The sequence below is a fragment of the Engystomops pustulosus genome, unplaced genomic scaffold, assembly GCF_040894005.1.
Source record: "Engystomops pustulosus unplaced genomic scaffold, aEngPut4.maternal MAT_SCAFFOLD_99, whole genome shotgun sequence".
In the NCBI taxonomy this organism is placed as follows: domain Eukaryota; kingdom Metazoa; phylum Chordata; class Amphibia; order Anura; family Leptodactylidae; genus Engystomops; species Engystomops pustulosus.
In genome coordinates, this window is record NW_027284983.1 from 85,660 (window position 1) to 98,208 (window position 12,549).

The following is a 12,549-nucleotide window of genomic DNA, read 5'->3' on the forward strand; positions in this document are numbered from 1 at the left end:
GAATATAGCATGGCAGCACTGGTCCCTATAGCATATGGCATGGCTGCGCTGGTCCCTATAAAATACAGCATGATTGCACTGGTCCCTATAGAATATAGCATGGCTGCACTGGTCCCTATAGCATATGGCATGGCTGCGCTGGTCCCTATAAAATACAGCATGATTGCACTGGTCCCTATAGAATATAGCATAGCTGCACTGGTCCCTATAGAATACAGCATGACTGCACTGGTCCCTATAGAATATAGCATGGCAGCACTGGTCCCTATAGCATATGGCATGGCTGCGCTGGTCCCTATAAAATACAGCATGATTGCACTGGTCCCTATAGAATATAGCATAGCTGCACTGGTCCCTATAAAATACAGCATGATTGCACTGGTCCCTATAGAATATAGCATAGCTGCACTGGTCTCTATAGCATATAGAATGGCTGCGCTGGTCCCTATAGAATACAGCATGACTGCGCTGGTCCATGTGCTACTATGATATACATGACGTATAATATGTAACAGCCCCCGCTCTGCTCCCTGCAGGTATCCCTCGCCTCATTGCCCTCTGCCGCCACCCGGAGGAGAGGTTCAGTAGTGACGCTGTGCTCGTGGCCTGCCTGGTACGTCTGCTCCGATTATTCCTTATATTATAATAATCACCACTAATCATATTATACAGCGGGGGTCACATGTTATTACAGCACAGCAGCATTATATCAGTACTGGAGCGTTATAAGAGGAGATCAGTCACATGTGATGTAATATCTGCAGGTTATATCAGTACTGGAGCGTTATAAGAGGAGGAGATCAGTCACATGTGATGTAATATCTGCAGGTTATATCAGTGCTGGAGCGTTATAAGAGGAGGAGATCAGTCACATGTGATGTAATATCTGCAGGTTATATCAGTACTGGAGCGTTATAAGAGGAGATCAGTCACATGTGATGTAATATCTGCAGGTTATATCAGTACTGGAGCGTTATAAGAGGAGGAGATCAGTCACATGTGATGTAATATCTGCAGGTTATATCAGTACTGGAGCGTTATAAGAGGAGATCAGTCACATGTGATGTAATATCTGCAGGTTATATCAGTACTGGAGCGTTATAAGAGGAGGAGATCAGTCACATGTGATGTAATATCTGCAGGTTATATCAGTACTGGAGCGTTATAAGAGGAGGAGATCAGTCACATGTGATGTAATATCTGCAGGTTATATCAGTACTGGAGCGTTATAAGAGGAGATCAGTCACATGTGATGTAATATCTGCAGGTTATATCAGTACTGGAGCGTTATAAGAGGAGGAGATCAGTCACATGTGATGTAATATCTGCAGGTTATATCAGTACTGGAGCGTTATAAGAGGAGGAGATCAGTCACATGTGATGTAATATCTGCAGGTTATATCAGTACTGGAGCGTTATAAGAGGAGATCAGTCACATGTGATGTAATATCTGCAGGTTATATCAGTACTGGAGCGTTATAAGAGGAGATCAGTCACATGTGATGTAATATCTGCAGGTTATATCAGTACTGGAGCGTTATAAGAGGAGGAGATCAGTCACATGTGATGTAATATCTGCAGGTTATATCAGTACTGGAGCGTTATAAGAGGAGGAGATCAGTCACATGTGATGTAATATCTGCAGGTTATATCAGTACTGGAGCGTTATAAGAGGAGATCAGTCACATGTGATGTAATATCTGCAGGTTATATCAGTACTGGAGCGTTATAAGAGGAGATCAGTCACATGTGATGTAATATCTGCAGGTTATATCAGTACTGGAGCGTTATAAGAGGAGGAGATCAGTCACATGTGATGTAATATCTGCAGGTTATATCAGTACTGGAGCGTTATAAGAGGAGGAGATCAGTCACATGTGATGTAATATCTGCAGGTTATATCAGTACTGGAGCGTTATAAGAGGAGATCAGTCACATGTGATGTAATATCTGCAGGTTATATCAGTACTGGAGCGTTATAAGAGGAGATCAGTCACATGTGATGTAATATCTGCAGGTTATATCAGTACTGGAGCGTTATAAGAGGAGGAGATCAGTCACATGTGATGTAATATCTGCAGGTTATATCAGTACTGGAGCGTTATAAGAGGAGGAGATCAGTCACATGTGATGTAATATCTGCAGGTTATATCAGTGCTGGAGCGTTATAAGAGGAGGAGATCAGTCACATGTGATGTAATATCTGCAGGTTATATCAGTGCTGGAGCGTTATAAGAGGAGGAGATCAGTCACATGTGATGTAATATCTGCAGGTTATATCAGTGCTGGAGCGTTATAAGAGGAGGAGATCAGTCACACGTGATGTTATATCTGCAGGTTATATCAGTACTGGAGCGTTATAAGAGGAGATCAGTCACATGTGATGTAATATCTGCAGGTTATATCAGTACTGGAGCGTTATAAGAGGAGATCAGTCACATGTGATGTAATATCTGCAGGTTATATCAGTGCTGGAGCGTTATAAGAGGAGATCAGTCACATGTGATGTAATATCTGCAGGTTATATCAGTGCTGGAGCGTTATAAGAGGAGGAGATCAGTCACACGTGATGTTATATCTGCAGGTTATATCAGTACTGGAGCGTTATAAGAGGAGATCAGTCACATGTGATGTAATATCTGCAGGTTATATCAGTACTGGAGCGTTATAAGAGGAGATCAGTCACATGTGATGTAATATCTGCAGGTTATATCAGTGCTGGAGCGTTATAAGAGGAGATCAGTCACATGTGATGTAATATCTGCAGGTTATATCAGTGCTGGAGCGTTATAAGAGGAGGGGATCAGTCACATGTGATGTAATATCTGCAGGTTATATCAGTGCTGGAGCGTTATAAGAGGAGGGGATCAGTCACATGTGATGTAATATCTGCAGGTTATATCAGTACTGGAGCGTTATAAGAGGAGATCAGTCACATGTGATGTAATATCTGCAGGTTATATCAGTACTGGAGCGTTATAAGAGGAGGAGATCAGTCACATGTGATGTAATATCTGCAGGTTATATCAGTACTGGAGCGTTATAAGAGGAGATCAGTCACATGTGATGTAATATCTGCAGGTTATATCAGTACTGGAGCGTTATAAGAGGAGGAGATCAGTCACATGTGATGTAATATCTGCAGGTTATATCAGTGCTGGAGCGTTATAAGAGGAGGAGATCAGTCACATGTGATGTAATATCTGCAGGTTATATCAGTACTGGAGCGTTATAAGAGGAGGAGATCAGTCACATGTGATGTAATATCTGCAGGTTATATCAGTGCTGGAGCGTTATAAGAGGAGGAGATCAGTCACATGTGATGTAATATCTGCAGGTTATATCAGTACTGGAGCGTTATAAGAGGAGGAGATCAGTCACATGTGATGTAATATCTGCAGGTTATATCAGTACTGGAGCGTTATAAGAGGAGGAGATCAGTCACATGTGATGTAATATCTGCAGGTTATATCAGTGCTGGAGCGTTATAAGAGGAGGAGATCAGTCACATGTGATGTAATATCTGCAGGTTATATCAGTACTGGAGCGTTATAAGAGGAGATGAGTCACATGTGATGTAATATCTGCAGGTTATATCAGTGCTGGAGCGTTATAAGAGGAGGAGATCAGTCACATGTGATGTAATATCTGCAGGTTATATCAGTACTGGAGCGTTATAAGAGGAGGAGATCAGTCACATGTGATGTAATATCTGCAGGTTATATCAGTACTGGAGCGTTATAAGAGGAGGAGATCAGTCACATGTGATGTAATATCTGCAGGTTATATCAGTACTGGAGCGTTATAAGAGGAGGAGATCAGTCACATGTGATGTAATATCTGCAGGTTATATCAGTACTGGAGCGTTATAAGAGGAGGAGATCAGTCACATGTGATGTAATATCTGCAGGTTATATCAGTACTGGAGCGTTATAAGAGGAGGAGATCAGTCACATGTGATGTAATATCTGCAGGTTATATCAGTACTGGAGCGTTATAAGAGGAGATCAGTCACATGTGATGTAATATCTGCAGGTTATATCAGTGCTGGAGCGTTATAAGAGGAGGAGATCAGTCACATGTGATGTAATATCTGCAGGTTATATCAGTACTGGAGCGTTATAAGAGGAGATCAGTCACATGTGATGTAATATCTGCAGGTTATATCAGTGCTGGAGCGTTATAAGAGGAGGAGATCAGTCACATGTGATGTAATATCTGCAGGTTATATCAGTACTGGAGCGTTATAAGAGGAGATGAGTCACATGTGATGTAATATCTGCAGGTTATATCAGTGCTGGAGCGTTATAAGAGGAGGAGATCAGTCACATGTGATGTAATATCTGCAGGTTATATCAGTACTGGAGCGTTATAAGAGGAGGAGATCAGTCACATGTGATGTAATATCTGCAGGTTATATCAGTACTGGTGCGTTATAAGAGGAGGAGATCAGTCACATGTGATGTAATATCTGCAGGTTATATCAGTACTGGAGCGTTATAAGAGGAGGAGATCAGTCACATGTGATGTAATATCTGCAGGTTATATCAGTGCTGGAGCGTTATAAGAGGAGGAGATCAGTCACATGTGATGTAATATCTGCAGGTTATATCAGTACTGGAGCGTTATAAGAGGAGGAGATCAGTCACATGTGATGTAATATCTGCAGGTTATATCAGTACTGGAGCGTTATAAGAGGAGGGGATCAGTCACATGTGATGTAATATCTGCAGGTTATATCAGTACTGGAGCGTTATAAGAGGAGGGGATCAGTCACATGTGATGTAATATCTGCAGGTTATATCAGTACTGGAGCGTTATAAGAGGAGGAGATCAGTCACATGTGATGTAATATCTGCAGGTTATATCAGTACTGGAGCGTTATAAGAGGAGGGGATCAGTCACATGTGATGTAATATCTGCAGGTTATATCAGTACTGGAGCGTTATAAGAGGAGGAGATCAGTCACATGTGATGTAATATCTGCAGGTTATATCAGTGCTGGAGCGTTATAAGAGGAGGAGATCAGTCACATGTGATGTAATATCTGCAGGTTATATCAGTACTGGAGCGTTATAAGAGGAGGAGATCAGTCACATGTGATGTAATATCTGCAGGTTATATCAGTACTGGAGCGTTATAAGAGGAGGGGATCAGTCACATGTGATGTAATATCTGCAGGTTATATCAGTGCTGGAGCGTTATAAGAGGAGGAGATCAGTCACATGTGATGTAATATCTGCAGGTTATATCAGTACTGGAGCGTTATAAGAGGAGGAGATCAGTCACATGTGATGTAATATCTGCAGGTTATATCAGTACTGGAGCGTTATAAGAGGAGGAGATCAGTCACATGTGATGTAATATCTGCAGGTTATATCAGTGCTGGAGCGTTATAAGAGGAGGGGATCAGTCACATGTGATGTAATATCTGCAGGTTATATCAGTACTGGAGCGTTATAAGAGGAGGAGATCAGTCACATGTGATGTAATATCTGCAGGTTATATCAGTACTGGAGCGTTATAAGAGGAGATCAGTCACATGTGATGTAATATCTGCAGGTTATATCAGTACTGGAGCGTTATAAGAGGAGGAGATCAGTCACATGTGATGTAATATCTGCAGGTTATATCAGTACTGGAGCGTTATAAGAGGAGGAGATCAGTCACATGTGATGTAATATCTGCAGGTTATATCAGTGCTGGAGCGTTATAAGAGGAGGAGATCAGTCACATGTGATGTAATATCTGCAGGTTATATCAGTGCTGGAGCGTTATAAGAGGAGGAGATCAGTCACATGTGATGTAATATCTGCAGGTTATATCAGTACTGGAGCGTTATAAGAGGAGGAGATCAGTCACATGTGATGTAATATCTGCAGGTTATATCAGTGCTGGAGCGTTATAAGAGGAGGGGATCAGTCACATGTGATGTAATATCTGCAGGTTATATCAGTGCTGGAGCGTTATAAGAGGAGGAGATCAGTCACATGTGATGTAATATCTGCAGGTTATATCAGTACTGGAGCGTTATAAGAGGAGGGGATCAGTCACATGTGATGTAATATCTGCAGGTTATATCAGTACTGGAGCGTTATAAGAGGAGGAGATCAGTCACATGTGATGTAATATCTGCAGGTTATATCAGTGCTGGAGCGTTATAAGAGGAGGAGATCAGTCACATGTGATGTAATATCTGCAGGTTATATCAGTACTGGAGCGTTATAAGAGGAGGAGATCAGTCACATGTGATGTAATATCTGCAGGTTATATCAGTACTGGAGCGTTATAAGAGGAGATCAGTCACATGTGATGTAATATCTGCAGGTTATATCAGTACTGGAGCGTTATAAGAGGAGATCAGTCACATGTGATGTAATATCTGCAGGTTATATCAGTACTGGAGCGTTATAAGAGGAGGAGATCAGTCACATGTGATGTAATATCTGCAGGTTATATCAGTACTGGAGCGTTATAAGAGGAGATCAGTCACATGTGATGTAATATCTGCAGGTTATATCAGTACTGGAGCGTTATAAGAGGAGGAGATCAGTCACATGTGATGTAATATCTGCAGGTTATATCAGTACTGGAGCGTTATAAGAGGAGGAGATCAGTCACATGTGATGTAATATCTGCAGGTTATATCAGTACTGGAGCGTTATAAGAGGAGGAGATCAGTCACATGTGATGTAATATCTGCAGGTTATATCAGTACTGGAGCGTTATAAGAGGAGATCAGTCACATGTGATGTAATATCTGCAGGTTATATCAGTACTGGAGCGTTATAAGAGGAGGAGATCAGTCACATGTGATGTAATATCTGCAGGTTATATCAGTGCTGGAGCGTTATAAGAGGAGGGGATCAGTCACATGTGATGTAATATCTGCAGGTTATATCAGTGCTGGAGCGTTATAAGAGGAGGAGATCAGTCACATGTGATGTAATATCTGCAGGTTATATCAGTACTGGAGCGTTATAAGAGGAGGGGATCAGTCACATGTGATGTAATATCTGCAGGTTATATCAGTACTGGAGCGTTATAAGAGGAGGAGATCAGTCACATGTGATGTAATATCTGCAGGTTATATCAGTGCTGGAGCGTTATAAGAGGAGGAGATCAGTCACATGTGATGTAATATCTGCAGGTTATATCAGTACTGGAGCGTTATAAGAGGAGGAGATCAGTCACATGTGATGTAATATCTGCAGGTTATATCAGTACTGGAGCGTTATAAGAGGAGATCAGTCACATGTGATGTAATATCTGCAGGTTATATCAGTACTGGAGCATTATAAGAGGAGGAGATCAGTCACATGTGATGTAATATCTGCAGGTTATATCAGTGCTGGAGCGTTATAAGAGGAGGAGATCAGTCACATGTGATGTAATATCTGCAGGTTATATCAGTACTGGAGCGTTATAAGAGGAGGAGATCAGTCACATGTGATGTAATATCTGCAGGTTATATCAGTACTGGAGCGTTATAAGAGGAGGAGATCAGTCACATGTGATGTAATATCTGCAGGTTATATCAGTACTGGAGTGTTATAAGAGGAGATCAGTCACATGGGATGTAATATCTGCAGGTTATATCAGTGCTGGAGCGTTATAAGAGGAGGAGATCAGTCACATGTGATGTAATATCTGCAGGTTATATCAGTGCTGGAGCGTTATAAGAGGAGGAGATCAGTCACATGTGATGTAATATCTGCAGGTTATATCAGTACTGGAGCGTTATAAGAGGGGGAGATCAGTCACATGTGATGTAATATCTGCAGGTTATATCAGTACTGGAGCGTTATAAGAGGAGGAGATCAGTCACATGTGATGTAATATCTGCAGGTTATATCAGTACTGGAGCGTTATAAGAGGAGATGAGTCACATGTGATGTAATATCTGCAGGTTATATCAGTGCTGGAGCGTTATAAGAGGAGGAGATCAGTCACATGTGATGTAATATCTGCAGGTTATATCAGTACTGGAGCGTTATAAGAGGAGGAGATCAGTCACATGTGATGTAATATCTGCAGGTTATATCAGTGCTGGAGCGTTATAAGAGGAGGAGATCAGTCACATGTGATGTAATATCTGCAGGTTATATCAGTACTGGAGCGTTATAAGAGGAGGAGATCAGTCACATGTGATGTAATATCTGCAGGTTATATCAGTGCTGGAGCGTTATAAGAGGAGGGGATCAGTCACATGTGATGTAATATCTGCAGGTTATATCAGTGCTGGAGCATTATAAGAGGAGGAGATCAGTCACATGTGATGTAATATCTGCAGGTTATATCAGTACTGGAGCGTTATAAGAGGAGGAGATCAGTCACATGTGATGTAATATCTGCAGGTTATATCAGTGCTGGAGCGTTATAAGAGGAGGAGATCAGTCACATGTGATGTAATATCTGCAGGTTATATCAGTGCTGGAGCGTTATAAGAGGAGATCAGTCACATGTGATGTAATATCTGCAGGTTATATCAGTGCTGGAGCGTTATAAGAGGAGGAGATCAGTCACATGTGATGTAATATCTGCAGGTTATATCAGTACTGGAGCGTTATAAGAGGAGGAGATCAGTCACATGTGATGTAATATCTGCAGGTTATATCAGTACTGGAGCGTTATAAGAGGAGGGGATCAGTCACATGTGATGTAATATCTGCAGGTTATATCAGTGCTGGAGCGTTATAAGAGGAGGAGATCAGTCACATGTGATGTAATATCTGCAGGTTATATCAGTGCTGGAGCGTTATAAGAGGAGGAGATCAGTCACATGTGATGTAATATCTGCAGGTTATATCAGTGCTGGAGCGTTATAAGAGGAGGGGATCAGTCACATGTGATGTAATATCTGCAGGTTATATCAGTACTGGAGCGTTATAAGAGGAGATCAGTCACATGTGATGTAATATCTGCAGGTTATATCAGTACTGGAGCGTTATAAGAGGAGGAGATCAGTCACATGTGATGTAATATCTGCAGGTTATATCAGTACTGGAGCGTTATAAGAGGAGGAGATCAGTCACATGTGATGTAATATCTGCAGGTTATATCAGTGCTGGAGCGTTATAAGAGGAGATCAGTCACATGTGATGTAATATCTGCAGGTTATATCAGTACTGGAGCGTTATAAGAGGAGGGGATCAGTCACATGTGATGTAATATCTGCAGGTTATATCAGTGCTGGAGCGTTATAAGAGGAGGAGATCAGTCACATGTGATGTAATATCTGCAGGTTATATCAGTGCTGGAGCGTTATAAGAGGAGGAGATCAGTCACATGTGATGTAATATCTGCAGGTTATATCAGTGCTGGAGCGTTATAAGAGGAGGAGATCAGTCACATGTGATGTAATATCTGCAGGTTATATCAGTACTGGAGCGTTATAAGAGGAGATCAGTCACATGTGATGTAATATCTGCAGGTTATATCAGTGCTGGAGCGTTATAAGAGGAGGAGATCAGTCACATGTGATGTAATATCTGCAGGTTATATCAGTGCTGGAGCGTTATAAGAGGAGATCAGTCACATGTGATGTAATATCTGCAGGTTATATCAGTACTGGAGCGTTATAAGAGGAGGGGATCAGTCACATGTGATGTAATATCTGCAGGTTATATCAGTGCTGGAGCGTTATAAGAGGAGGAGATCAGTCACATGTGATGTAATATCTGCAGGTTATATCAGTACTGGAGCGTTATAAGAGGAGGGGATCAGTCACATGTGATGTAATATCTGCAGGTTATATCAGTGCTGGAGCGTTATAAGAGGAGGAGATCAGTCACATGTGATGTAATATCTGCAGGTTATATCAGTGCTGGAGCGTTATAAGAGGAGGAGATCAGTCACATGTGATGTAATATCTGCAGGTTATATCAGTGCTGGAGCGTTATAAGAGGAGGAGATCAGTCACATGTGATGTAATATCTGCAGGTTATATCAGTACTGGAGCGTTATAAGAGGAGGGGATCAGTCACATGTGATGTAATATCTGCAGGTTATATCAGTGCTGGAGCGTTATAAGAGGAGGAGATCAGTCACATGTGATGTAATATCTGCAGGTTATATCAGTGCTGGAGCGTTATAAGAGGAGGAGATCAGTCACATGTGATGTAATATCTGCAGGTTATATCAGTACTGGAGCGTTATAAGAGGAGGAGATCAGTCACATGTGATGTAATATCTGCAGGTTATATCAGTACTGGAGCGTTATAAGAGGAGGAGATCAGTCACATGTGATGTAATATCTGCAGGTTATATCAGTACTGGAGCGTTATAAGAGGAGATCAGTCACATGTGATGTAATATCTGCAGGTTATATCAGTACTGGAGCGTTATAAGAGGAGATCAGTGACATGTGATGTAATATCTGCAGGTTATATCAGTACTGGAGCGTTATAAGAGGAGATCAGTCACATGTGATGTAATATCTGCAGGTTATATCAGTGCTGGAGCGTTATAAGAGGAGATCAGTCACATGTGATGTAATATCTGCAGGTTATATCAGTACTGGAGCGTTATAAGAGGAGGAGATCAGTCACATGTGATGTAATATCTGCAGGTTATATCAGTACTGGAGCGTTATAAGAGGAGATCAGTCACATGTGATGTAATATCTGCAGGTTATATCAGTGCTGGAGCGTTATAAGAGGAGGAGATCAGTCACATGTGATGTAATATCTGCAGGTTATATCAGTACTGGAGCGTTATAAGAGGAGGGGATCAGTCACATGTGATGTAATATCTGCAGGTTATATCAGTACTGGAGCGTTATAAGAGGAGATCAGTGACATGTGATGTAATATCTGCAGGTTATATCAGTACTGGAGCGTTATAAGAGGAGATCAGTCACATGTGATGTAATATCTGCAGGTTATATCAGTGCTGGAGCGTTATAAGAGGAGATCAGTCACATGTGATGTAATATCTGCAGGTTATATCAGTACTGGAGCGTTATAAGAGGAGGAGATCAGTCACATGTGATGTAATATCTGCAGGTTATATCAGTACTGGAGCGTTATAAGAGGAGGGGATCAGTCACATGTGATGTAATATCTGCAGGTTATATCAGTACTGGAGCGTTATAAGAGGAGATCAGTCACATGTGATGTAATATCTGCAGGTTATATCAGTACTGGAGCGTTATAAGAGGAGGAGATCAGTCACATGTGATGTAATATCTGCAGGTTATATCAGTGCTGGAGCGTTATAAGAGGAGATCAGTCACATGTGATGTAATATCTGCAGGTTATATCAGTACTGGAGCATTATAAGAGGAGGAGATCAGTCACATGTGATGTAATATCTGCAGGTTATATCAGTACTGGAGCGTTATAAGAGGAGGAGATCAGTCACATGTGATGTAATATCTGCAGGTTATATCAGTACTGGAGCGTTATAAAAGTCATGTCTTATTACATTACAGGATTATTATTGATAGATTTTCAGATTTCTCTTCCTCTTCTGTTACTGATTATAAAGTCTCTGTATAACAGCCGCTCATTAACCCCTTCTCCCCTGGGCTCTGCAGGCTGCGCTGCGGCGGTTGGCGATCGCTTGTCCTGAGGGATTGGATGAGGCTGATCTGCAGCAGCTCGTCCGCCCGCGGCTCGTGGACTCCTTCCTTCTATGTTCTAATATGGAGGAGAGCTTTGTATAGAGGAAGCCAAAAATATGTGCCCCCCCCCCCGGCGGTGAGATCCACGTGCCGGTCACAGACGCCTGCGATGTTTTGTATTTTCAGCAGATTTCTATAAAGCAAAAATATACAAAGAACGAACTTTTACAATAAAAGTGACATGAAAGCGGAAAAACGAGTTTGAGACTTTATTCGGTGATTACAGATCAGTGGGGCTTATTCACTAAGGGTCACCCTGCACTTTCATCAGACTGATCCTGTTCTCCAGGGGTTACACGGCTGTGACCGGTATAAGTAGCCGCTGCGCTGGGATTGTGTCACACAACATCGGATTCTGGCGCAGCTGCTTCCATGCACCACAATTCGGGGGCCGATCCGACTGATCCGGACTGAGTGTGAGATTTAACTTCCAATTTGTGTCGCATCCAATGCACTTACCTGAGCGGTGGTGAAGTGACACATGCAGGATATCGGGCGCAGGATCTTAGTGACTCCCCGCACAGCGCATTATACAGGGACAATGCACTTACATGCACCAGGAAGAAGAAGGTGAACTCCAGGGACCTGAGCGGGGAAGCGACACATGCAGGATATCGGGCGCAGGATCTTAGTGACTCCCCGCACAGCGCATTATACACGGACAATGCACTTACATGCACCAGGAAGAAGAAGGTGAACTCCAGGGACCTGAGCGGGGAAGCGACACATGCAGGATATCGGGCGCAGGATCTTAGTGACTCCCCGCACAGCACATTATACACGGACAATGCACTTACATGCACCAGGAAGAAGAAAGTGAACTCCAGGGACCTGAGCGGGGAAGCGACACATGCAGGATATCGGGTGCACGATCTTAGTGACTCCCCGCACAGCGCATTATACACGGACAATGCACTTACATG

The 12,549-nt window shown here is 42.2% G+C and overlaps 1 protein-coding gene across 1 annotated transcript in view; it reads left to right on the forward strand.

Annotated features, from left to right (window-relative positions):
- The window catches only part of LOC140107033 (protein inscuteable homolog), a 77,569-nt gene extending 65,756 nt beyond the window's left edge, over positions 1-11,813 (forward strand). The window contains exons 5-6 of the mRNA XM_072131595.1: positions 537-613; positions 11,540-11,813. Of these exons, the coding sequence (XP_071987696.1) occupies positions 537-613; positions 11,540-11,668 (206 nt within the window). The 3' untranslated portion in view covers positions 11,669-11,813. The remainder of the gene's footprint in view (positions 1-536; positions 614-11,539) is intronic.
- Positions 11,814-12,549: the final 736 nt, after the last annotated feature.